The sequence below is a fragment of the Leucopleurus acutus genome (assembly GCF_964270905.1).
Source record: "Leucopleurus acutus genome assembly, chromosome: 7".
In the NCBI taxonomy this organism is placed as follows: Eukaryota; Metazoa; Chordata; class Mammalia; order Artiodactyla; family Delphinidae; genus Leucopleurus; species Leucopleurus acutus.
Window position 1 is genome coordinate 58,644,925 of NC_139150.1, and position 27,341 is coordinate 58,672,265.

The following is a 27,341-nucleotide window of genomic DNA, read 5'->3' on the forward strand; positions in this document are numbered from 1 at the left end:
CAGGCAATTGAATCTAGAAGTACACGGGGTCGGGGCAGGGGGAGGGGGGACTTTTCATGGGGAGTAATTAGAGAAAAACCTTTGATTTTAACATCACTAAACTGCGAACAAACACCAAAAAGAAAACCAAAGGTGCATTAAACCTGACATATTGCTTTCAAAGAATTTTTAGCCAGTGTTGGAGCTGCTAGAACACTAATTATGTTTATTTGAGGTGTCTCTAACCTGTAAATACCATTGCCTTTTTGCCTGTCAACAATTTAATCTAAATGAAGAAGAAACATACAAGTCGGGGATTTTTACTGAAGGCAAAACTTTTCTTTGTGCCATAATTTAGGAAAAAGAAGGACTAAGAATCCTTAGTTGCCTGGGGTAAAACAAAGTATCCAACCCTGGAAAGGTAAAATAACACATCTAAAATTGTAACTCAATTACTATAATGAGAGACAATAATTGTATCTATGTTACTGCATGATGATTTCCCAAAGAGTCTTACTGTCCTCTACATATTGTTCTTCCTTTTTACCTGAATTCTTATAACGTGCATTCCCTCCCTCCAAAGTATTTTAACCTACCTGAATGTTCTATGTGTTTACCACAGTACTGCCTCAATTACTGCCCAGAGAGGGACAGAAAGAAAGAAAAGAAGAAAAAAGAAAGAAAGGAAGGGAGGACGAAAAGGACAGTTGGAAGCTTTATTACAGAAATGTGTACAGTAGAGGCACACAAGAGACTCTCCTCGGGTCTTTAAGGCAAGGCATAATAAAAGCGGGGCAATTACAAGAGGGAGAAGAACATTTCAGGCAGATTCAGCAGTCCTGAAGCAACCCTACTGACTGGAAAAATGTTTAATATTTATAAATGTAATCTCCAATTACTTGGAGAACTTTAAGTAGATCAGCATAATTGGAGTGGGAGTATAAGTGTTTCATCAAACAAAATGCAAAAGAGCTGGTCAGAGACTAGATCACAAAGAAATATTTTGGAGATGATACCAGTTGTGATTCCGAAAAACTATTCAGACCTCCTCCCCAGACCAAATATGCAGTACGGTGATATGCTGACTCTTCTTTGAAGAGATCAGCAGAAAAGGGAAGAAAAATGATAAAGTCTAGAGGCCTAGAAGGTTAAAGATTTCTTTTTGTTAAATGTGCACTTATGAAACTGCATAAAGAAAGATTCTGCTATGAGTTTATGAGCTGAGGATGAATCAGAATTCTCTGTATTTATTCTGCCTCTCCCTTAAACAAATAATCCACTGCACTCCTTCATTACTACCACTCCAGAGTCTCCCTAATGTCATGAATGTTCCCTATGTCACCAAATTTCAATAAACACTTTCCAGACCCTTCAATAGCATCTGAGAGCACCTTTCCTCCAAACACCTATGCACTTGTTCTCTAAACCATGACCCACCTGGATTTTCCCCTTATTCTATAGTTTGTCTTTCTCCGTTCCCCCTTGACCTCACCTGCTATACTCATCCTCTATAAATAGGGGGTCCCCAAGGATTGGCTCCTAAACTCTTAGTCTTTGTTTATTCTCTCCTTTGGTGATATTGTCTCTTCTCATTTATAACTTCAAGAGATTAACTTCAGACCACAGCTCTTTTCTCATATCTGGACCCACATATCCAGTTGCTTATTTAACTTTTCCACTAGGTTATTTAAAGGCAGGTCAAATCCAGTATGTCCCAAATGAAGCTCATGATTCTCCATTCAACCCAAACAACTCCACCTTCCCCCTAGGGCTTCCCATCTCAATAAACACTACCATCACCCAACTAGGTGCTCATAACAGAGATCTGGGAGTCGTCCTTGATATTTTCTTATCTCTTACCCCTGATAAAATAATTAACTTACTCTCATTTATGTCATCTCTCTTAGCATTTCTGGCATCTATCCACTTCTCTCCAATTCCACAGCGACCACCAGAGTATAAGCTGTCATCCTCTCTCACCTTGATCAACTGCACTCCCTTTGATAAACAAAGAGTTCACAGAGCAATCTTTCTTTCTTCACTATTAGTCACAAGTCACAACTATATAAAATCTATCATGTCCATGTAAAACAAGTTACAACATACTCCTATCAATGTCTCTCATAAAATCCTCTGATTTTCAATAAGTTTTAAAAAGGTTCATCCTCTGGCATCTCACCCATCCAAAGACTTAAATTCATGTCCTTCCTGCAAGTAAAACACATTGATTCTCTTAATAGGTATAATCACTTTTCTAAAAACTATTTTGAGACAAAAGTATCTTTTTGTTTTAAAACAAATACAAACAGAAGAATACCTACAAGAAACAAATTCCCAAAGGTTAAAGTATCAACTATAAGAGTTTTGCATTTTAAATTATTTCTGATTATTTAGAGAACATCATTTTCCATTTCTACACCAGCATTTCCTTGTCTCTTTATTACACAGAATAAGCAACAGCAAAGAGGGATATATAAGACATATCTGCTTCCTAGGTTAGAAAACAATTAAACACATATTATACTGAGAATACAGAATCATAATTTATCATATTCATGTAAAAGAGTCTTAAAGGAAGTATATTTATGTCTAGACAGAAAATGTCTTTATAACTATACATCCCACGTTAATGCTTATTGGATAAAATTGTAGCCACAGTAAACTATGCATGATATAATACTATAATTTTCTAGGAATTTCTTTCAGTAACAGCACAAAAGACTCATATTTGTTTGCTATATTTTCCCAAGAGCAGAGCTGTCTGAAAGCTGTGTCAATAATAATAAAAAAAACAGCTAACTCTGATTAGGAGCATGCAGGCAACGTTATATCCATATGTGTAAATTTCAAGCCAGGCGTTCATTTCAACCTACTTTTGCTGCCTTACTACTGCTATATTATCCACCAGAAAAATCACAGAACTTGAATTCTTCCAAGTAACTGCCAGACTTGGTCCAAGAAAAGAGAAAAGAAGCCAGTTACGAATTTCATTACTTCCACAATTTTCCTCAAGAGGAACATAATAAGAAAGAACATCAAAAGAAAAAAAAAATAAAACCTCATAGTATTGAAGGGATCTTGGTAACCAAGCTTACCACAGGAGTTCCTCTGAAATTACATAGGATAGGACTGACAAGGAGGTCTGAAATGTATTCCAAGGTAAAACAACTTCTTACCGCCTTACCTTTTCCTTTGTTTAGTCTGATTCTAGCATTATTGTAATTGTCGGATTAGTGATTCGTTTTAAAAGCCAACTTTTCAGACTTGAAATAGCCCTGTTAAAACGTCTCATATTACAGCACCTGAAGACAAGTGTTCCTGGTTTTGCCAATTCACTAGAAGCCTTCGAACTGGGCATCTTCCCTCCCTCTTCCCTCCGCCCTAAGGCAGCTTTGAAGTTTTAAAAGAACTTCATATATTTAGGAAACAGAGTGATCATCCCAAGGCTCTGAATTTGAGTATGAGGAAAAAGTGCTCACCTCTGGAACACTGCTGCACAAGACTAAAGATGCGTGGGCATATGCCAGGCAGGAAGGGGTGTCAGAACCCTTTGATGGAAATCCACAGTTTCAGAAAGGTACCCAAGCAAAACACAACTAACAATGAAAGTTAATTGCCAGACAGGATTGTCTCCGTAATGGATTGCATCTGCACAGTGGTTTACTGTCCAGTGTTAATTAGCCACAGCCAGGTTGGGACTGCTGTCTGATTCCACTGAGATGCAGCTCATAAGCAGCAACTCTGTCCACAGGTTAGTGTTATCCTCTTGTGACATGGTGCCCACTGTTGGGGGTCTGTCAACAGCACAAAACGCCACAAAAAAAGAGGTGCATGAAGAACTGAAATGGCAGTTCTTATGGGATCAAGCAAAAAAGCACTGAGTTTTACTGTTAGCAAGGGATCACCTTCAATCAATTAATGATTTAATTACCTAGACTAATTAAGATAATGAACAACAGCAAACCTACAATCAATTCGCTTTATCCAAACTTTCTATTTTGAGGATAGAGCCTTAAGGACAACACTTTTTCTTAGTTGCTGCAGTAAAATTCCTGGATCTATTACAGAACAAATTAAGGGGCTATAATCCTGCACTATTTTAAGCAAAAATATAAGCTCACCTGAACGATTCTTTGGTGACAGAAGGTTGTGAAAAGGTGTTACCTGGATAGGCAGTGGATATTTAACACTGCATCAGAATTGCAGATTTTAAATGGAATTCAGCCTCTCTAAAGCAAGCAATGGACCAAAGACAGAAATGTGTCCCTTTGGCCACCCTGCTTCCGTGATTTGAGTTACTTCAAAGTAAGCATGTAAGAATAGAAAGCTTTTCAAAATCGATGAGAAAATAGCAGTGTTCCCTGATTACACTGTTCTTGGGGAAACTATTCCTTAAATTACTTAGTATAGCCTCATGAAATTTATAGACTTCATAAGAAAGAACTACGAACAAGAAGCAAGCAGTAAGAAGGAGGGGGCACAACCCTGAAGCCAAGAGTAGTCAAAGCTCTAGACATTTTTCCTTTCCACCTTCTAATTCTACTCTGGAATTTAAGGTTTTATAGTCTGATTCCCTAGTTATAATGGGTGTTCCTCAAAGAGACAAAAGACCTCATGCTATCTTGTTTAATCATGGTTACTATTATAGCATGATCAGTAATTATCATCTAGAATGAAAAATTTTAAGTAACTCTTTCCCAAGGCAAAAAAAAACAAACAAACAAAAAAAAACAAACTCACCATGCAGACCACAGCGTCATAATCGGTCCCACTCACCTCATCCCTCATTAATTGTGATTTTTCTCTTTCAGAACAAAACCAAGTCATAGAGCGGGTTTCCTTGTACAGCGTTTTGTAATTATTAATGCATTATACTTACAGAGTAAATTCAAATTTACCCATGGATGAAAGGTGGTTTTACAGACTAAGCCAGCTCTGCACCAAGCAAGAGAACTGACTGAGTTTCCAAAAGCCTTCTGAGGCACCTCTGAAACAAAGAGGGGATCTCAACCCAACATAATGGATGCTCTGTATGCAATTTACATCTGTTCTTTAATCAACCAAGCAGTTATTGAGAGCCTACTGAGTGTCAGGCAATGTTTAAATGCTCCTGGAACAGGGAAGAAGGCATCTAGACCCTAATGGAAGGGTATGTGTATACACATACAGGAATCAAAAAGAAAAAAAAAAAAATGTGTCTAGCATTATAAAATAAGTAAGGGGTGTGAAGGGAGCACAGAATAGGGTTCCTTTAAATTTAGTAGAATGGGGCAAATGATGCCTAACAGAATGTGGCATAGCAATCAAGTCTGTGGTCTCTGAAGTCAGACTATCCAGGCATGAATCAGGGCTTTACCACTGTATTATAAACAGCAGCTTACTAAGGACAAGATACTTAACCTCTCTAATCTGTGATTTACGCTATCTTATAGTCAAGGATAATAACGGTTTTTAAAGCACAGGTGTGTTGGAATGATTAAATGAGATAACCCTCATGCAGCACAGTGCATGCACATTCGAACTGCTCAACACACGTTAGCTCTTTCTAGTACCAATACTAGAAAGTTGTTGCTTTGGGTTTCTTTTGGGGAGGTGTGGGGCAATAGTGGGCATTATGTGCCCCTAGTAATGAGCTTCTTTGCCACCCTTTGCCGGAAAGCACACCTTTGAAAGTCCTGGCTCTCCCAAATGTCCTTGGGCAAATATGTAAATAGCTCATGGTCATTAGCATTAGAATGTAAGAGCTACATCAAGAGAATATCAACATTAAGTTTCATTTCTTATCATGAATGTGTTTTAAAATCAGAATTCACAATTATTCACGTAAATAGAATCTACTTAAATACTGCAGAGAAGTCTTTTATTAAAAAGACTATTTCTGGAGTACCCTTCTAGTTATTAGATGGGGTGATGCCCCTCTCATGAATTACTGAATAAAGTTAATTAGATCTTAAAAAAAAAGACTTTATTTCTTACAACTTTACTTGCGAAGGACCTTCTAACATGTGGTGCTCACAGAATTATTCTTAGGATCTCCATCAACTGTATAAAACTAGGCTTAGAGTTAAGACAGAACTGAAAATTCATCTTGGTAAGCATTTTGATCATCAAAGCACATAGCTTTCAAATAACATTTTTAGTTGGTTCAGGGAAATTTTTAAACCCCCCTGTGTTCTTATGTAATTTATACTTGATGTAAAAATGTCTTTATTTTAATGTAAAATATCTCAGTTGCCCAATTCATAATGATTTTAATGTTGTTTCACTCTTTAACTCAACATAATTGATTAAATTGTTGTTAAATACCGTTTTCAAACATTGTAAGAACTCACTACCAATATATATAAGATAATAATATATTTCACCAGCAATATAAAATAATTGTCTTGGTAATTAAGGAAGCTCATTTAGTTCTAGTGCTGGTTTATTCAAACATATAATTACACTATATAACTAACAAGTACTCCTTTTAATGAAATATATAATTATTAAAATATTCCTGAGGGATATAATTGGCATATTATAAATATATTTCTATCATGACTACTTAAAACCTCAGTAAGTGCACCTTTAAAAAGGTTTAATTAGCATACAGTAACTCTCGCCTTGAAATGAAATTAAACCCTTAAGAGAAACAACTAATTTGAAGCATAATCTTATATTACCTAAATATAATTACTAAACCAAGCCAAGTAAAAATAATAAAGAAAACCCTAGAGAGCTGATTTACCAGAAATACAATAATCACATGTTTCCAAGCATTAATTCTCAACCCTGATTGCAGAAGAGGACCACCTGGGGAGCTTTCACAAAACCATTAACCCAGGCCCTATCCACAGAAATTGATTCAACTGGTTGGGAGTGGGGCCCAGACATCTGTGTTTTTTGTTATTTCTGAAAGTCCCCAGAACCACTGCACCAGAGACTGATTAAAATTTATTTTTTACCAGTCCGTAAATGTTTATAGCAGCTTTATTCATAATCACTAAATATTTGAAACAACCCAGATGTCCTTCAACTGGTAAATGGATAAACAAACTGTGTATATATACAATGCAATACCACTCAAGCAACCATCTATTGATTCATGCAACAAACATGGATGAATCTTAAGTGCATTTTGCTAAATGAAAAAAGGTGGAAGCCAAAAGGCTACATACATAGTGGGGTGGTGTGAAGGAATTCCTGGGGTAAAGCGACTGCTATGTAACTGTAGTGGTGGATATACAACTCTCTGCATCTGTCAAAACTCATGGAACTGTATACCACAAAGAATGGATTTTACTGTACATAAATTTAAAAAAAAATCAACCAGGAAGTAAGGGGGTAGATGGAATGCAGACTGTGACAAATCAATCTAACTGCCTTACAGATGTATCACGTAACTAGACTGCAGGAGATGGGGAAAGAGCTGTCCTAAGTAATTTGGGAAAATAGTGTTTTGACTGGATACTGTAAAGCTAAACATAGCCCATAATAACAGCATTTTCTCGTTCTGAATGAAAAAAAAGTCATTACCAAAAGAGGTTTATATTTTTGTCATTTCTATAGCAAATATTTTGATTTGCTCTTTATCGATTGTGTGGCGGTATTTAATAATAAACAACATAAGATAGTCTTAAAATCTGAAAGGTTTTGTAAAAATCTTTACAGGTGTTATTTTAAGCACTGTTTGTCTTTTTATCTTTTTTTTTAGAAGGATGCTGGGCAGTATAGGAATGAAAGGATCCCTGAAAGTGGACAGATTGAATTGCTTCATGGATCCAGAACAATGGACAGTGACAAAGCCAAGGGCAAAGTGAGCTGAAAGTGCAGCAGTGCTGGGGTAGTCCCAGCAGCAAACAATCAACTTAATCAGACAGCTGATCCTCTGGCTAAGATGCACCTAATTCTACTGTATTGGGTTTACGTTAATAAAATTTGAATATACAAAAACAATACTGATTCCTAAGTATGTCAAAAATGTCAGAATAAATAAATGCATTCTTAGAAACCTATGGGAGTGTGTGTTTTTTATTTAGTTATAAAACAGGACTTGAGAGAATTAAAAGTTAAAGACTTGGGCGGAAAAAAAATCCTCACAACTCCTCCTACATGACTAATAGTCCAGTGCCAGAATTTCAGGTTCATACAAACATCTGATTTAAACTCTCATATCTGGTTTGTTTCGGAACTGAGTGCCCATCTCGTCCAGCTAAAACTTTTATCCACTGCCTCAGACTTGAAGGACTATGGCTAGAATGACTAAGGCCTTCCCTGTGAGGTCCATGGTAACTCAGTAGCAGACTTTGCATCGGTCAATCTATCAGAATGCTACAAGTAAGAGTATGCTGGTAAATTTACATTGGCCAGCATATGGCCAAATTACATATGGCCAAATTACAATTTGGCCATAACAATGAATGCCTGGCCCTGTGTCTACAGCCTAAGGAAATGTGAGTGGATCAGGTAAAAAGTGGGCCACAAACCTAAAGTGATGGTCTACATAATCCACTTTTTCTTTCCAATTTATTTTGCTTTGTATGAATGGAAATCTGTCGCTTTAGGAGAGGATTTTTGCACCTGAATCACCACTGTCATCAAGAGCAATCACAGATTTTCCAGAGTAACCAGAGTAATCCTGATAAGACCTAAATATAGTCACCTTCACCTTCTTACGTTAATAGCTTACCATTTTCCTTTGCTACAGTCCCATTTTCTTTGGTCCTTTCCAGACACTAGTCAGGCTCCCCTGGCTTCAGGGCCTTGGCACAAGCTGTTTTTCTGTTTGGAGGCTCTTACCATCGCCAACAGGATCTTAACTCACTACTGCTTCCAGGGAACCTGAATTCCCAGCTAGGTTGATTCTCCTCATTATGGGTTCTACGTACCAGATGTCTCTCCTTCTAACCCCTTGTTCCATTTATTCCCCTTGCATTTCCTGGGCTGTGCCAGGCAAGCTCCTGCCCCAGGGTCTTTGAACTGGCTCCTGCCTAGAATACTAACCCCCACCATGACTAACTTGTCACCTTCTTTCAAACCTGCTTAACTGCCCCCTTCTCAATGAAGTCTACCTTGACCTGACCACCCAATTTTAAATTGTATCCGAATCCCCCGCTTACACCTCCACACACACACACACACACACACACACACACACACACACACACACACACACAGTCCCGATTCCTCTACTCTGGCCTCTGCATAATTTTGAGCCTCCTAGAAGGTGACCTTCATGGTGCAAGATTCTGTTGTTGTTTGGGTCACTGAACAGTGTATCCCAGAAAGCCTAGTATAGGAATATCTCTGGAATGAATGAATGACTTATGGACCATGTAGGCAAAACATTTATAAAGGAGAAAGGGAAGAAGCTCAGACTTCAAGACCTGAACAACATCTGTGAATTACAATGTGAGAGCAAAAAAGATTTCTGGAAGGAAATAGCTTTGCATAAATAGCTTTGTGTAATGAATTAGAAGGCACTGGCAAATAAGCACAGGAGGGAGAAGCAAATCCTGCAGCTAGGTCTACTAATTATGAGCCCCTAATCATTGCCAGATACCTAACCCACATTATCACAGTTAAGCCCCATGAAACAAGTGCGGGATAAGGTTCTTATCTCTGTTTGACAGATGAAAAAAATCTAAGGTTAGATTAGAAGCTATAGCAGGACATGGGTTCATCTTGCTTACTATCTAATTCCCAGCAACCCACAATATGCCGGCAGGTAGTAGGTGTAGAATACATATTAACTGAAGAAAAAAATTATGCTCAGAGAGGTTAATATACTTCCCCAAGACCACGCATCTAGTAAATAGCAAAAGACAGGATCTAAGCCCACATATTTTTATTTAGAAGCTAATGCCTTTCCACTATACCATATTTCTTCAGACTAAAATTATAAAACATATACAGACCTACAAAAATGCAGCAGTCCAGCCAACTATATACCACAGTAATTCTTCAGGACATTTCAATATAACAGAAGGAAATAGAAAAAAACTGATATTCCTGGTGAATGTCACCCAAATAAATGATCAAGCCACAATCATGCTTCATTTGATCTGTTTATTAATGAAGTGGTGCAAGGTTCATTCTAGAAAGAATTCCATCAAAACGGATAAAGCAAAAACTTTTAGCATCAAATCTGTAGTCTTCCTACAAAGGGAAAGTCATTTTCACAGAAATATCTTATTACCCAGACAGGACTGTATGAGTAAACTTGTCTGTTTCCACCAAGCTGCTCACTTGGGCAGTGCCCTCCTGAGTGCGGGCCTTTGAAATGCTAATTCATTGGCTGAACAACCGTTCAACTGCTCTTTAGCCTTAAACATTCTGAGGCTTCACATTAGGTAGCCAGAGCAGCCCCTGAGAGAAAAAGGAGCTCCAGCAACCACGCTGGCCCGACACCAGGGGATAGATGAAATCAGAAGGAGCGAGTGGGAGCCTCTCTCCCCAGCCTCAGGCGATGAGGGGCCACCTGAGGTCATTAAACCTGGCCTGCTTAGAATGTACAAAACTGGGGACAGAAGGATTTAAGTAAATAATTCATCATCCCCAATTCACATTCTCCAGAAGTATCTATACAATTGCAGATAAAGTACTTTAAATTTGCCCTTCTGCTTTATATTTCAGTGTGAGATACCTGGTAATGGAATCCATTCTCTAATTCACTTTCCAAAAACAGAATCAGCCCAAATGTCTGCTGTTGGTGCTTTGTTAAATTTTCTGCTATTGTTAACCACAGAAAGGGTTGGAAAGCATTGGGATTGAGAAATTTTATTCATTTGAAATTTACAAACTTCTACGGAGACTCTACACAGAGATTGAAAACCTGTGGTCCCACATCAGATCCATCCCAAAGGTGTTTTTCCTTTAGCCTCAGTGTTACTGTTACTTAATGATTTTTAATTCAAGTAAATATGTGAAAATTAGGGATATTTCACCTATAAGTCTGGACTTCAAGCTTCTCTAGGAAAATCAGAAAATCCTGGACATGCATTCCCGAATGGTAAGAAGAGGCTGGGTCGCTGCTTCTCTCATGAAATCCAGCACAAACTTTCCAAAGAGCTGAACTGCTGCTTCAATAATGGATTTTACTTGACTGGTCACTATGGGCATTGAATTTGCTACCCCTGGCTGTATTCAAGGTCCAGTTTTGGGACAAGGGCACGGAGGCAGGATCGGAAATGAGTAAATACACTTGCCCCCTGGGGCATGGAATGTGAGAATTTTAGACAAACTAAAATTAGAATCTGTCTATTAAGTCTGTCTCAAAGTGATGTATGGCAACTATGATAACTGTTAGTAGAGACACAAAAACCGTAATGAAGTGCATGAGATGTACTGGCAGAGGAGGGACGGGTGGAAGAGAAATACACAAAGAAGTATCTACTCTTCTGGCTACTTCTCCTCTCTAGCTGTTCCTGTATGACTCATTCAGTACTTACCAAGTCCAATCCATCACCAATTCCTGCAAGTTTTTAAACCTCTTAAAATTTTTTTGTATCTGGCCTTTCTTTACCGTATAACCACAGCCACACTTCAGACCATCATGACCCTCACCCTACTTGCTTTTAGAGCAACTCACCCTCAAGTTCATCCTCTACCCAACTATCAGTGATCTATCAAAAATGCAAGTTGGACCACATTGTTTCCCAGTTTAAAATTTTTCATTGCTTCCCTTATTAGGTGGTAATGCTGGGCTGGGTTTGAGAACTAACTGAGGGACATGTTTTAAAAACAGCTATGCTTGATCCTTACTTTCATATATTTTGATTTAAATGCTCAGTGTGCGGCCGAGACAGCTATATTTTATCCCCAAGTGATTCCAAAGTATCATCCGGTTGAGAATCACTGACCTACCTGGCAAGCTCCAAGCTCCTTAGCTTTGCCTTAGTGCCCTCCAGTATGTTTCTGTCACCACCAGCCCCCCTCACGTTCCCTGCAAATTCAACAGTAACCTTATGCATACGTCTACTACTGCACACACCTCCCTACGCTGCAATTATCTCTTTATTGCCTCTCCCACTATTCTGAGAGAAGTGACTTAGCTCAGGCTTCTTGTTACCTATAAGTATCTGGGACACAGTTGGGTCTAAATAAGAGTGGATGGAGATGGCAGAAAAGATGGAGCTGGAAGAGTAGGTAAGATGTGGAATAGCAAAGCTATGCGGTCAGAAAGGGAGAAGGAGAGAATACTAGCAAAGGTGGGAAAACAGAAAGCACTTCCTGAGCTAAGCAGAATGTTGGTGACTGTGCGTTAATGTGTGAAAGCTTCTCTTAGGCCACAAAGAGGAGCCTGGTGGCCTGAGTAAATACACCAAAGGGAAGTGAGCCAATTTATTCCCTGCCCCACAGTGGCGTCAGATCCATTTGTTAAACTGCAAACTCTGTAGAGAAAAGAGATCCCAGAACACAAGCAATTGTTTTATTATAATTATCATAATATCCTTCCTGTTTCCATCTCTCATTCCAAATCAGTACAATTAAAATGCAAAAAGAATTACGTGTTTTGCAATTGTTAAATGATCTTTTTATATCTCTTTGCTGATGTAGTCTTGATTATTTCAGAAACAGGAGTTCTCCACGGTGGTTTCTGCCACCCAGTTCCAATGATTCATGCGGTGGGCCTCTCATCCTTTCCCTTGAGATTTTACTCCATAGTCGAATAGACGTAACCATTACTCATCATCCTTCATATTCAGCCAAGATTTTTGTTTAATCTAATTAGTTCTCCTTCTTCATTCAACTCTAAACAACATCCATCCTTATGAGAATGTAGTTATGCCCTTCCTACTTTTTCAGAAACTTGTGCCTTCTACTAGCTGCCAGGACAAACTGGCAATAGTTGGTAATTTAAATTTTCCCATGTGAGTCAGGGATTCCAATTGCAATCAATTGCAAACCGCCCCCTCTTTGTGCCCAATGAAGGCCTTTCTGTTTGGTGACATCGTGGACCCATAAGCGTTATTTCTGAGCATTGCTGCCGGATCAACGGTGCTTTCTTGTTAGAGTTTTATTTTGCTTTTGATTTATGAGGACTGAGATGGTACAGAGGACATCTATACCAGAAGTACCCATGATGTGATCAAATTCACCATGATGTTTCTGCTTTTGCTTGCCTTTATGAAACCAATATCAGACTTCAATACCCATTATTACAAACCTGTTTCTTCCCAGACCCTGTTACAACATTCCCATCAAACGTAACACTTCCCAGCACTTTTTTCTCCATATTTAAGATGTTCATAGCTCCAAATGTCAGGCTCACAGTGCAATGAAAACTATCCCATAGCTAATAAATTATTCATTTGTCAGGAGTTTGCAATTTGAAGTGGCACTAACAGCCAAGTACCTGAAGCACCCCCCAAAGACGTAAAGCACAGTAACATGCAAAGCTTCTTCCACATAAATGCTAAAGGTTAAGTGCTATTAAACTCCTCTGTTTATCAAGAGATGTGCTCCTTGAACTTATTTATTCTAATTAATCTGCTCCCAATAAACATTACTAACAGAGCACCATGCTAAAAGAGGCTAATCAAATGCGCCTCTTTCCCCTAACTAATCTCACCAGGTTAAAACAAGGTCTTCTGCTTATAAACATTCGCCATTCCCCACTATCTGGGGAGAACTTGTGAGTAAGGTCAAAAGTAGGGGTCATCAAGCCATGACCCTCAGCCCAAAGCTGGCTCATTGTAAGGGTTTGTAAATAAAGTTTTATTGGAACATCACCACTCCCAAGCGTTCATGTGTTGTCTGTGGCTGTCTTCTTGTTATAACTCAGAGTTGGAGAGTTGTTACAGAGACTGTGTGGCTCACAAAGTCAAAAATGTTTACTATATGGTCCTTTACAAAAATCATTTGCCAACCTCTGGTTGAAAGGTTTCAGAATTTTAGCACTAGGTGGGGCTTTAACTGCTGTATATCAACCTGTTCATCTACCCAAGCGAGGACTGCCTTTAAATGTTTGTTATCTAGAATGTCATCTGTGGTACAGAGCCAGAAGAGAAGAAGGAATAAAGCAACAACAGGTCCAAGGTGGCTCTCAAGCTGGTAGGTGCTTCGTTTTGATGACAATAATCACCACGTGTTCCAGTTATCTATTGCTGTGTTTCACACCGCCTCAAAACTTGCTTAAGGCAAACATTTCTCTCCACAGGATTCTGCCTTGCAGGCTTCAGCTGGGCAGCTCTCCTCTTCTCACTTCAGGTCACTCCCGTGACTTGCCATCACCAGGAGGCTGGGCTCTGACTGGGAAGCCAAGATGGCTTCATTCACCTATTGGGCACTTCACCTGGAAGGCTACAAAATGTGTGGGCATTTCTTTCTCTCCACAGGGTCCCTCCAGCAAGATAGCTGGGCACCTTTCTATGATGACTCCAGGTGCCACAGAGTTGAAGTAGAAGCTCCCAGATGTCTAAGGATTAGGTCCAGGACAAGTGCAGCATCACTTCGGCAGCATTCCATTGGTCAAAGCACCTCAAGCAACCAGCCCAAATTCAAGGGGAGGAGAATCAGACTCCACCTTGAGAGGAGCTATAAAATAGTTGGGCTGTGATTTCCAATCCACCAGAATATGACTAAGAGGACTGATGGTCACATCATGATTATGGTGATAAAATCTTACTGCCGACAATTTCAAATGAAACTGATGGATAAGAGCAAGAAGGCAGCCTAATGAAATATGAAAATCATTTCATAATAAAACACTAGTTGCACAGAATGCAAACATTTACAAATTGATAGTATTTTCTTCTTTTTTTTTTTTTAAACTGAAACACGACAAAAGCCTTTCTAAAAGTCATTCAATGCTTCTCTAATTCTTACACAATGTATAAACTGCGGATACGGTATAATCTTTCTTCTGTGATTCTGAAGCCTCACTCTGCTATTAATGAAGTTCCAGCACAATACAATGGAAATGGACCTCTGGCACCTGCCATGGTGGTGGCATCGTTTTGGCCCTTTGTCCAGGTTTCTGGCCACTATGCATTTTGAGCTCTTGTGTCTGCTCTTTTCAACTGTTCTGCCTCTTCCCTGGACAGGAGTCAAAAGAGCTGAGTTCTAGGGTCTTCTCCATCACCTACTCACCTTTTTGCTCCAGGCAGGTCATCTGCTCTGACCCTTGGTTTCTTTTATCTGACAAGTGCAGATGATAAAATGTATCCTCCCTACTCCTAGAGTATTCAGGAACAAGTTAGATTAAAGATATAAAATGTTTAAAAATTATACAGGGGAAGGTATTATCATGATCATTGCTATGAGATAAAATTGGATTTTATTGCTAAAATAAAGTAAAATAAAATAAAAAATAATATCTTAAAATTAATATACTATTAAATACATTGTTGATATAATAACAATGGCTAAGATTTATTTAGTGCTTACTATGTGTGAGGCATACTTCTAAGCACCTTACATTGGTTAATAGTTAATCTTCCCCTGCGTCCACATGTCCGTTCTCTACGTCTGTGTCTCTATCCCTGCCCTGGAAGTAGGTTCATCTGTACCATTTTTCTAGATTCCACATATATGAGTTAATATAGGATATTTGTTTTCCTCTTTCTGACTCACTTCACTCTGTATGACATACTCTAGGTCTATCCACGTCTCTATAAATGACCCAGTTTGAGCTATCCTTTTTATGGCCGAGTAATATTCCATTGTATATATGTACCACATCTTCTTTATCCATTCATCTGTCATTGGACATGGAGGGAATACATGTATACATATAGCTGACCCACTTCATTGTACAGCAGAAACTAACACAACATTGTAAAGCAATTATACTCCATTAAAAAAAAAAAAAAGATAGTTAATCTTTATAGCAACCCTACAATTATCATTCCAGACAACAAAACTGAGACATAAAGAAATTAGGAAATCTGTTTCTGGTTAAACAGATATTAAACAGAAATATGATTTAGCTTTTTCAATTTGCATAGCTGATCTTAAGAACTTACAAAAGGCCTATCGTATTTCTGATAAAATTTCCCCCTTTTGTTAGAAGGGCAGAATCTCCCTCTTCTAATCTCTGTACCAGCATTCTGTACCAGAGCTTACACATTGTTAGTGTTCTTAACCACGGGTGCCTTTGCCCCCCAGGGGACATTTAGCAATGTCTGAAGACGTTTTGGTTGTCACAACTGGGGGCTAGAGTGCTACTGGGTATAAGCCAGGGATGTTGCTACACGTCCTACAATACTCAGGGCGGTCCCCATAGAACACAAAGAATTACCCAGCCCAAAATGTCAGTAGTGTTAAGCTTGACAAACCCTGGGCTACATTGATGGCATAAACACAGTGAGGAGAGATTTCACTGAGTTCAGCCTGTAAGTTATCACAGTAATCTAGGATATGTATGCTTTTTTGTTATGTTTTGTTTATTGCTGCTCAAAGGTATATATTGCTTCATTCCTTGAACCGAAAATCATCTCAATAGGTGAAAATGCTAGATAATTGATTTCTACGTATACCTCAGGCATTATGGTTTATACAGTGGGATAAAGATGAACCTTTACTGAATACCTGCCATGCATCAGGCAGTCACAGCACTTTACCTATAGGATTTCACTTAAATCTCACAGCAACTTGTAAGAGCTATAAGCATCCCCAAAGAGTCAGAAGAATTTAAGCCAAATCTGGTTGCTAACCCCATGTACTATTTTAGAGAAAACACATTTAAGTTATGGTTTAATAATCCTTATGTTATGTATTACCCTACAACCCCACTGGGCTTAAAACTAAGTCCAAAGATGTTAAATCACATAAGCGATAGTTTTTCCTCCAAATAAAAGAGGTTTACCAGGAAAGAGTTTATTAAAATTATTTCATCTATATAGAGGATATACTTCCCATATAGGAATCACTTAGGAATCCTATTTCTATAATCTTGACTAAATGGAAGCATACAGAGGAAAGCCCTATTCAAGCTCCCTTCTTCTCTACAAATGTATGTTGGCCATCGCCTTCCAGTTACAACTCTGCTTTTCATTTGTCCTCTCCAGCTATGGATACTGATGAAATGAAGTGTAGACTTAATTTTATGTTGCCAATGTAGATATATCATCTACTATAAAAGAAAAGGAAAACTGGCCAGGCTAAAGAGCTAAAAGCAGATATTTTTGCTTTTGTTAACCAAAGCCTTTAGTGTTCAAAGTCTATATTGGATGGTACAAAGGAAATTTCAGTCAAGCAGTTTAGAAAATGAATGTACAACCTGATCAGAGAGTGTACCAACCCTTCAAAGAACTATTTGAGAAAGAAATATTAATTTTGTCCCAGTAGAGGAGAGTGGTGCCCAACTCAAGTTTCATAGGTAGATATCCCAAGAATAGATCTGTTTCCCTACATACCGGCTGAGCAATCCAACTCCTTCCAAGGCCTACAGGGCCACATGGTTTAGCCCCTTCCTGCTCTCTTAGCTATGTCTTCCCACTCACTATGCTTCAGTCTCCTAGGCCTTATTTTGTCCTTTGAACACACTAGTCTTCTTTCCTGAAGGCTTTTGTGAATCACTGTTCTATCCACCTGGATGCAGTGAACTCCACTTCTTCATGGCTGGTGCTGTCCCATCGCTCAGCTTAAGTGTTGGGGCTCACTAAGCAACACCTTCCTTGATATAAAATGAAGGAATGCCCTGTCCCCTCCCCTAACATCCCCCCACCCCGTGCTCTCACAGAACATCACCCTGTTTTATTATCTCTGCAGCATTCATAACTATCAAAGCCACACTGTTCATTTATCTTTTGTCCATAACCTTGTCTTGCTGCATGTTTCTTCCCTCCCCGCCCAGCCCCACTCCAACTAGAATGGAAATTCTGTGGTAACACGAATCAGGATCTGGCTCGTTTGGGGCACACAGTAGTCATTTACTGAATGAAATATTACTTTTAAATTAAATGTTGTGATTTAAATTTACTTTTAAAGGATACATATGGACATTAAAGAGGTGTTTGTAGCAACCTGAAATCACTACAGCTGAAAGCAAAGAATGCCTTCCCTGCTCTTTTGTAGAATATTAACACCTTTATTAACAGGTGGTTGCAGTTTGTTAACTTCTTTGAAAAATCAAGTTGTAAACTTTTGTTACCCATTAAAATGAGGTTCTTAAGAAACTTGACCAGATATAAAACAATTTAAAAATCTTTAAAGGTGTATTGAGAAAAAGCAGGTTTATATTTTTTTTTAACACGTTTGTCATTACCAGAAAGATCTGTCTTTAGGTTAAAAAAAACATTTAGAAATCCCATGCTGCATAAATAATACAGATAGTTCCAGTGATCTGGTCAATGGGCAAAAAGCAGCACTTAAGGTCTGCTCTTTTAATGGTAGACAAACAACAGCAATTTATTTTTCTCTCACTCCTTTATAAGCAACTTGAATACAGCAAAAACAACAACTAAGAAAGAAAAGAAAAACTACTAGAATATATTAAGTTTAATTGGCTTGTTATACTTTCTGTGCTTATAGCTCAAAAGTAATGTATTGTGTGCTATTTTTTAATCTGAAGATATAAGTGCTTAGTGTATTTTAATGTCTCATTGAATAAATGTAGTATAAAACAATTATCACAACACTATGTTGTGATTATGCAAAATCCATCACACCTCGTAGAGTGAATTTAAAACTTTCATTGGAGAACAGAAACTAAATTGAAATACCCATTCTAGTAAGGTTTTAAACTTCATTCACATTCTTAAACTGATTCTGGATTCCACAGTACTTTTTTTTTTACAAATATATTAACATAAAGGTAAGTTTTAAAAAATTACCTGAACAAACAAAAAGAGAAATCATAAGAATGAGCAGTGATATACTTTTGGAAAAAAATGACATGTTAAAAATAAAAAGTTACATGTTCCTCATTAGCTTGGCTTTCTCTTTCACTCAGAATTATAATAATCTGTAGGTAGTTCAGGTTTTAGGAGACTGTAGCTCAATAAAAGTCAACTAACATTATTTCTTAAGTTTCAAGGCAGTCTGGCCTTCCTAACCTCCACCACTCTTCTCCCCTGTTCCCCTTCTTTTCCTTAACATTCAACTAGACCCTTAAAAGATCTCAAGGCCACTCTGGCTGGCCTGGCTTCAGAGGATTTCTCTACCCTGCTACCACACAGATGTTTTTTTACATCTCTGCTGTCACTCCCCCAGTTGTCCTTAGAATAAAAACCAAGACCTTGAACAAGTTCTAAAGCCTTGCATTAGATGGTCCTGCTTACTTGTCTATCCTTATTTGATTAATTCCTCCTTCTCAGCATCTGCGATCCAGTCACATCCATTCTTTCAGTCACCAGAACACACTAGGTTATCCTGTCTTGCAGTATAAGAGCATGTTCTTTCTTGAACCTTAACAGCTCTTTCAGGGGTAGTTTAGTTAATGTCTATTCATCCATCAGGTGCTAGCTCAAAAATCATTCCCTCAGAGCTATACATGTGATCTAACTTAACAGAACTACACCTTTACAAAAATATATTGATGTAAAAGCTAGTAAAATCTGTAGTTGGTTAATAGTATCATACTAATATTGATTTCCTGATGTTGATAATGTAATGTTATTGCATAATATATCATTACTGGGGAAATATGGGTGAAAGGTACTTGGGAAATTCCTGTACAATTTTTACTTTTTTCAAGTCTAAAATTATTTCACAATAAACAAGAAATAAATTGCTGCTTCGTAACGTTTTTTATTGCTCTTCTGAATAGCTGAGACACTAACCTCCCTATTCTCTTCCCTCAAAACATTTATCACAGTTAGAAAGTATGAACGTTTTGAGAGTAATGTTAAATATTTGTCTATCCCACTAGAGTTTAAGCCCTCTAGGGGCAGGGATCATATCTCTTTATCTCACCATTGTATACCCAGTAGTTACCTCAATGCTTGACACAGGAAATGTGTCCAATAAACACTTACTAGAGGGAGTATTAAATACACAAATGTGTCAATCAGTCAATGCCCTTTGGAGGCATAATTGCATATATAATGATACATATTTACATTTTTAAAAGATACTGCTCAAATCATAAAGTTAATGGGATCATCAATGTCCACAGAGATCTAAACATGGATGCTTCTAATTTGGAAATGAGGCAAGCTGATGAGAAAAAAGCAAAAGCACAACTTTTAGTGAATATTTAATCCTATTATTCAAAATGCTTTGCGAGTTCTCTAATCCCTATGATAACCATATCAAGTGTGTGCCATTTTCCATCTTCATTTTACAGATGAGAGGCACATAGAGATTTGTAACTTGCACATGGTCAGAACACCTATACTGCAGAGGCAGGATCTGAACATGGGTACAAGTCCATATTCTTAAGCGCTACTTCCTGCCTGGAGATGAAATCTGAGAATATTGCTTGAGAGAGTTCTGAAAAGTGAGCTACGAATTCTGAAAGTAGATTACAAGCTGGTGTGGGACCACACTTTTTTTTTTTTTTTTTTTTTGCGGTTCGCGGGCCTCTCACTGTTGTGGCCTCTCCCGTTGCGGAGCACAGGCTCCGGACACTCAGGCTCAGCGGCCATGGCTCACGGGCCCAGCCGCTCCGCGGCATGTGGGATCTTCCCGAACCGGGGCACGAACCCATGTCCCCTGCATCGGCAGGCAGACTCTCAACCACTGCGCCACCAGGGAAGCCCGGGACCACACTTTTTTAAATCTTTATATCCCTACCATTATGCACAAAGCTTTCCATGTAGCAGGGACACGTGATCACACACACTCTCTCACACACACACACACACACACTGGTTGCTGGTTTCACGAATGAATAAATAAATCTAAAGCAAACTGAGGAAAAGAGAAAAAGCAAAATTATAAGTAAGAGAATTGGTTTCCACCCGATCACTAGTACTTCTCTCTTTGATTCTTCATTTCAAGTTGGACACTGGTTGGGGGTTTTCTGAATTTACTGAAGCAGGACAACATAGGCAGAAGAGGGCGGGCTCCCAACCAAGTCAAACTTACTCGAAATGAATCAGGTAAATAGCAGCTACGTCAGGAAAATTGAAGAAACTAAGAATATGATGGGAAAGAAATGAGGAAATCATAGAACAGTATAATCAAATATCACCAGGCTATTAGCAATAACAAGAAGTAATTCACCGATATTTCAGATATCGTTCTATCCTTCAAGCTGAGGGCCCTCATCGCAAACAGAGATCAGAGATAACAAATATATCATACTTTGGTTTTTCTTAGAAAAAGCAAGTCCCTCTACACACAATAAAATGCTTTGAAGTGTACACATGTGTTGATTACGCGACATATTCTTAACCTTACTAGATAGGTACAGCTCTGCTGGGAGCAATTAATTCAGAAAGCTACAGAAAACTCTGCAATGGGACCAAAGGATCAGTCAAATAGCTGGAATATTTTTCTTGCTGTAGACAGCTGGATTCTGCTAATTTTGCTACTTTAAAGTGAGGGGAGGAAGGAGGAGGGAGCAGTAAGGTTTTCATTTTGCCACACCTCTGTAAATTCAGATAAAAGGAAAACAAGCAAGGCATTGATAAGCATGGAAAAATGAACTGGCTTTCTTCCTGCTCTCCTCAATGAGCACATCTATTCTAACTGGCCTGAAGGAACCAGAACACTTTTCATTCAGGTGACATATACCAAAGAGAATCTAACCAGAGAGCTGGATTAAGCAGCAGTTTACCTTTTCATTTTTAAATAGCTTTATTGGAATATGATTCACACACATACAGATCACCCATTTAAAGTGTCCAATTCAATGGTATTTAGTATGTTTGTACCCAGTTAGTACCATCACCCCAATCTCATTTTAGAACATTTCATTTTCATCATCCCAAGCAATTTACCTTTTAAAAGTTGATTGAATGGTCTGTGATCTAAGTACATACATACATACGTGAATACACACATCACACATACCTAAACACCCGTAATCTAAAAAAAAAAAAAACTAAAGGACATTTTTGATGATCTATGAATGTTCTCATTCTGAAATGGCCCTGTCTACTGGGAGGAATGCATTTTGATGACATAAGAAAGACAGTCTTTCCATTCCTAACTTCATTTTGGAGGTCTAACTTCTTGACAGGCTGCTTCTTGGAAGTGATTTCGGCAGAACGCAAAAGGAATCATTTGCCCTGCCCTTCAATCTAATCATTTTCCTTTAATTTTGTTTTCTGAAGAATAATTTCTGGTCATAGCAAAAGCCACTCACTTTCTTCCTTACCTTGTTTACCTCCATCTCCAGCCTACTGGACCAGTGTCCCATGTGTTTCTGTATGTGCTTACAGTAAACATCTATAGCTCCTCCCTCAGAGCAGCTCAAGAAAATTCACTACAGGAAGCAACAAAACAGGAAGATGGAAACGCTTTCCATTATCCATTAGACCCACGAAAATTAACTTTAAATTGGTTATTTCCTAAGCTTGAAAAAGCAGATATGCTTCATATTATTCCCTCTTCATCTTCAGATTAACTCCTGGGACAAGAGTTTATAAGAATCTCCTGTGTATAGAACTTTTTATAGGGAAGCAAGCTGGGGACTTTAACACGCTGCAGGAAAATATGGTTTATCAACTGTCCAAATTTTGATGATCTGTATCAAATTAAATAATGTTAGCACAGTACCTAAACACAAGTACTCAATAAAAATGTTGGCTGAATGTTTTTGAATAATGATAGATAACATTTAGTAAATATCTACCATGTGTTATCTGCTGATCTGTGTTTTACATTAACTCATTTATTCCTCATAAAACCCAAGAGTAGGCCCTACACTATACCATCACCATCATCACTCATCACCCACATTTTTAAGATAGGAAAACTCAGAGAAAGAGCATGAGGCATCATGCTCCAGATTACAAAAACACAGCCAGAATTTAAAACCAGACTCTGCTTTCAGAGCTTACTTTATTCACCATTACCCTATGCTGCCCACCAGAAAACAAGTAAGGAAAAAATGGTTAACTTACAACATTGATGTCAGTCTGCTCTCTAATGCCAAAGAAATAAAGTTCCATTGGATAGAGTGATATACTACCAGAGGGGGAATAAAAGAAAACTAATTGCTTTCACATAGGGCAGAAATATAGTGAGTAGATGGGGACTACAGCGAGGTTCCTTCACAATAAGGATGGAAAATGAGGGTGTGTTCACCATCTGAGACAGAAAAATGGCAAAAAGCAACAGAAAAAGGATGAACTCAACCATTTTAGGAATTCAACTATCAAGAGCTGTGTTTATAATGAAGATCCAGTAAACACTCAGGTCCAATGACAGTGGCCAAAAAGCATAAACTCAGGTCTAGAATGTAAGAGATTTCATCATAGTGAAACCAGTTTGATAAAAGAATATACTAACAGCAGATTCTTGGCCTGTCTTTAGTTTAAAAAAAAAAAAAAGAAAAGAAAAAGAACTGGTAAATAGCAAACTAAAGCTACATAAAATTACCATAAACTATCACGAAAACTCAGTCAAAAGAAAAATATTGGGCTTCCCTGGTGGCGCAGTGGTTGAGAGTCTGCCTGCTGATGCAGGGGACACGGGTTCGTGCCCCGGTCCAGGAAGATCCCACATGCTGCGGAGCGGCTGGGCCCGTGAGCCAGGGACGCTGAGCCTGCACGTCCGGAGCCTGTGCTCCACAACGGGAGAGGCCACAGCAGTGAGAGGCCCACGTACCGCAAAAAAAAAAAAAAAAAAAAAAAAATTACCCCAGGATTATATTAATATAATACAATCTAAATTCATCTAGAATTTGCATGCACAGCATCACTGAATTGACCTCAGTCAAACCACTATGGAAAACTGGTTAGCTTGGCACGAGGAAGGGCTACTCCTAGTGTTCAAACTGAAGTCACACTTGACTCCTCCCCGGGACCACAGTTCTACCATGTGTATGTGCATTCAAGAAGCAATGAGTGACATCATTTCGAGCACTCCAGACTTAGGAACAAAAAGAAACAGGATCCATGCACACATCTAGCCTTTTGAAATAACAGTGGAGATCGGCAGGGCACTTCAAATGGGCAATGGCAAAGACTATAATTTTCTGCTAAAGGGATATTATCACAATTTTTCAACCTGGGTTTGAACCAAGGTTCGTGAGAGCTCTTCTACCTAATGCGACATCACACCAGCACTTTTCTATGGTGTTCCACACAGCGGATTGTAAGCCTCACCCCTCAGCTCTGCAGAGTTAATCGTTTCAAAAGGCAGCGAGCTGAACACACTAAGTTAACATGGCACCCTAGAGTGGCTTCTTTCCACTCCCCACCTGCATATCATCCTCTTCTTCAAAAGAGAGCAACATTAAAAAAAAAAAAAAAATTCCCATAGTTCTTGAGTGGCTAAGCTATTATTAAAGTCTGAAACATAACTCCTGATCCCTTGTATGAATACAAAATACAGTTAGGTAAAAGAAAAAATATATATATGTGGCTAGATGTGCTAATGAAAGTGTAGGGAAACAAATCAGTGACCCAGCTGATACAAGCCTGAGAAATATCATCTTTCTATGATGGTGAAGAAATCAAATTTTTCTTCAGTGCTACTTGTATCTTGATTTTTTTTAGGCTTTTAAGAGAAGTTAATGGCACAATTTAATGGGTTACAATCTAAATCCTATTTCATCAATTGTTCTTTAAACATTCTTAGTGGCTAAAATTATATCTCAGACCCTACCGTGTGCTTTCATGTACCAGGAATATCCTCGGGTAGATTACTAAGGGATGTTCTTTCTTCTTTTAAAATGTACCTTAAAAAATATGGCCAATTTTTCCTCTTTCCCCAGGAATGCTCAGGTTACATATGCTATTCAGCAATGCCAAATGAATCTGTTAAAGGGAAAATATCCTGAAGTAAGGTTGAGGAGATAGGGCAAAACCACACAAAATTAATTTGGCAAAGAAGAAGCCTCTCCCTCTTTGTAGCTGCGAAGGGAAAAGTGAGAGAGAAGGGATTCTTTTGCAGGTTACATCTTGAGGTTGAAAACTGCTATCATGTAAATATATAACATGGTAAATATCTTAATTTAACTAACAATCGCTAATTCACTCAGGCCTTTGTTATTTCTTGCTTAAGACTCTATTGGATAAGAAATGGATGAAAGAGTAGAAGAGAAAGACAGAGAAGGGGACGAGCAAGAGGAGGAGCAGGTGATGATCATTTATAGTCTAGATTGTTTTTAAACCATAATTTTAAATTTTAGGGCTTCCCTGGTGGCACAGTGGTTAAGAATCCACCTGCCACTGCAGGGGACACGGGTTCGAGCCCTGATCCGGGAAGATCCCACATGCTGCAGAGCAACTAAGCCCACGCGCCACAACTACTGAGCCTTCGCACCGTAACTACTGAAGCCCACACATCTAGAGCCCACGCTCTGCAACAAGAGAAGCCACCGCAACAAGAAGCCCGCGCACCGCAACGAAGAGTAGCCCCCGCTCGCCGCAACTAGAGAAAGCCCGCGCGCAGCAATGAAGACCCAAAGCAGCCAAAAATAAATAAAAATAAAATTAATTAATTTTTTTAAAAAAAAATACACATAATTTAAAAGTCTAAAAGTACTTGTTCCTCAATGCTTGATATCTGTCTGCCACTTTCCACCAGAGAATTAAGCAAAAGCAAAGCTTCTCAGTAAGAGAATATGCTTACTCATCTGGAAGGATAACTTCATGAATATATGATAATTAGATCTAATAACTTTAAGAACATCCCTAACTGAGATCTGATATTAAAGTCAGGTCCCACGGCCTTAATATGCTTTTGCCGAAAGCTAACAATTGTAAAACAACTTACTTTTTCACTCTAGCCAAAACTGAAAAATAAAGCCATATGCCTGATTTCTTTAAAACACTAAATTTAGATTTCAACTTTAAAATACATTTTGACATAAACGGCTTTTAACACAAGCATCTTTCATTTGGGTCTTTTCCCAGTTAATTATTTGCTGGCATTGTACTCGAAATTCCTTGGCTTCACCTTAAACCCACACTCCCAAGTGCTAATTAGGAGACTATATACATTATTAACCAGAAAATGTTGTGCTTAAAACATGCATGTTCCATATGTATCCTATTATTAACAGTATTCCTTTCACTCCTGGAAAGCTCTCTTTAAAAAATAGAGCCCTATTTAAACAAAGAAATGGGCTGCCATTGAGGAAATTCTTGTTGAAACGCAATTAACAGGTAAGGGCCAACATGACACAGGATCCTTGTCTTCGAAACATCTTTAACATGAATCAAATTTAATCTCACTGAAATAGTCAGTGGAGGGAAAAGGTAATGACTGCAGACGTTACACTTTTTAATAGTACCAAGGGGACTCCCGAAGAGAATGGCTGACTCTCATATGAGTTAAACCATTACTCGGGACCAGACGTGTTGGTAACTACAAGCCAGAGACATGCCTTTTTCCAGTACTGCCTCTTCCAAAAAATCCAAAGGACAGATGGGAAAAGAAACGTATGTAAACAAGGTAGGCCTAATGATTTCCTAATTACAAAGGAGATGGGATCTTCTCATTAATTGGCAAGCTAATTGACCACAATCTCAGTTTCACAAATTGAGTCCAATAATCCAAACTTTGGGGTCTGTGCTCCACAGAATTCTCCTCACACTTCCACACCCTTCATCCAGCCACAAAGTTGTCAGTTCTGCTTGATTTCTTTGAATACTGTACTCCACGACAGCTGTCGGAAACGGTACATTAGAACAGCTGCTGTGACAGCTACAAGGGCTTGGAAGTTTAATTGGGCTCAATGTGACATTGCACATTTTTCTAAACACAGAAATAGCCACAAAACTAAAGAAATTTCTAATGGGTCTGAGCAATATTTACTTATTGGCACCACCAACTGGTTAATCCCAGTTTGCGTTGTATCATCGGTCTCATAATACCTTTTGCTACTGGGCTGGTAAGAGTATCAAGAAAAAGAAAGAAAAAAAGAAAGACAAAACAGTAGGAGCGGTTAGATGCACAAGAAAAAGGGCATTAAGACAGAGAGGAAATGGTAAGCAAGCCATGTCAATAATCTCTTTGAAAGGCTGGCTGGTAGCCAAGGAGGATCCCACAGGGTCTCAGGATTTACTTCCAAAGGAAACATATTCAGAGGCCCTGAGCGTGGTGACAACTGCAAACAAAACCACTCATTATAGCCCCCTAGAGAATGGGAGAATGGCTTACTCTCAGCATCCGCGTGGAGGAAGAAGGCAAGGAACAGCAGCAGCGGCCTGGCTACGTGCACCATCCTGCAGCTCGGCACCAGCACACACTGGCAGCTTGGAATCACTGCCGCAGAAGCCGCAGCGAGCCGGACCGATCTAAAATTTCAGCTGGAACACCTTCAGAGCCTGTAGAGGGAGAGGTAAAGAAAAGAAAGGGAAGAAAACACA

The 27,341-nt window shown here is 38.7% G+C and overlaps 1 protein-coding gene across 7 annotated transcripts in view; it reads right to left on the minus strand.

The window, feature by feature from the left end:
* Positions 1-27,341, minus strand: part of PTPRD (protein tyrosine phosphatase receptor type D) — a 1,574,709-nt gene that overhangs the window by 388,380 nt on the left and 1,158,988 nt on the right. For 5 of the 7 annotated variants that reach the window (XM_082842820.1, XM_082842821.1, XM_082842823.1 and 2 more), the window contains one exon: positions 27,133-27,299. In XM_082842820.1, coding sequence (XP_082698946.1) covers positions 27,133-27,196 — 64 coding nt within the window. In that variant the 5' untranslated portion in view covers positions 27,197-27,299. Of the gene's footprint in view, positions 1-27,132; positions 27,300-27,341 lie in introns of those variants that run through there. The other 2 variants (XM_082842818.1, XM_082842819.1) reach the window with 1 other exon arrangement.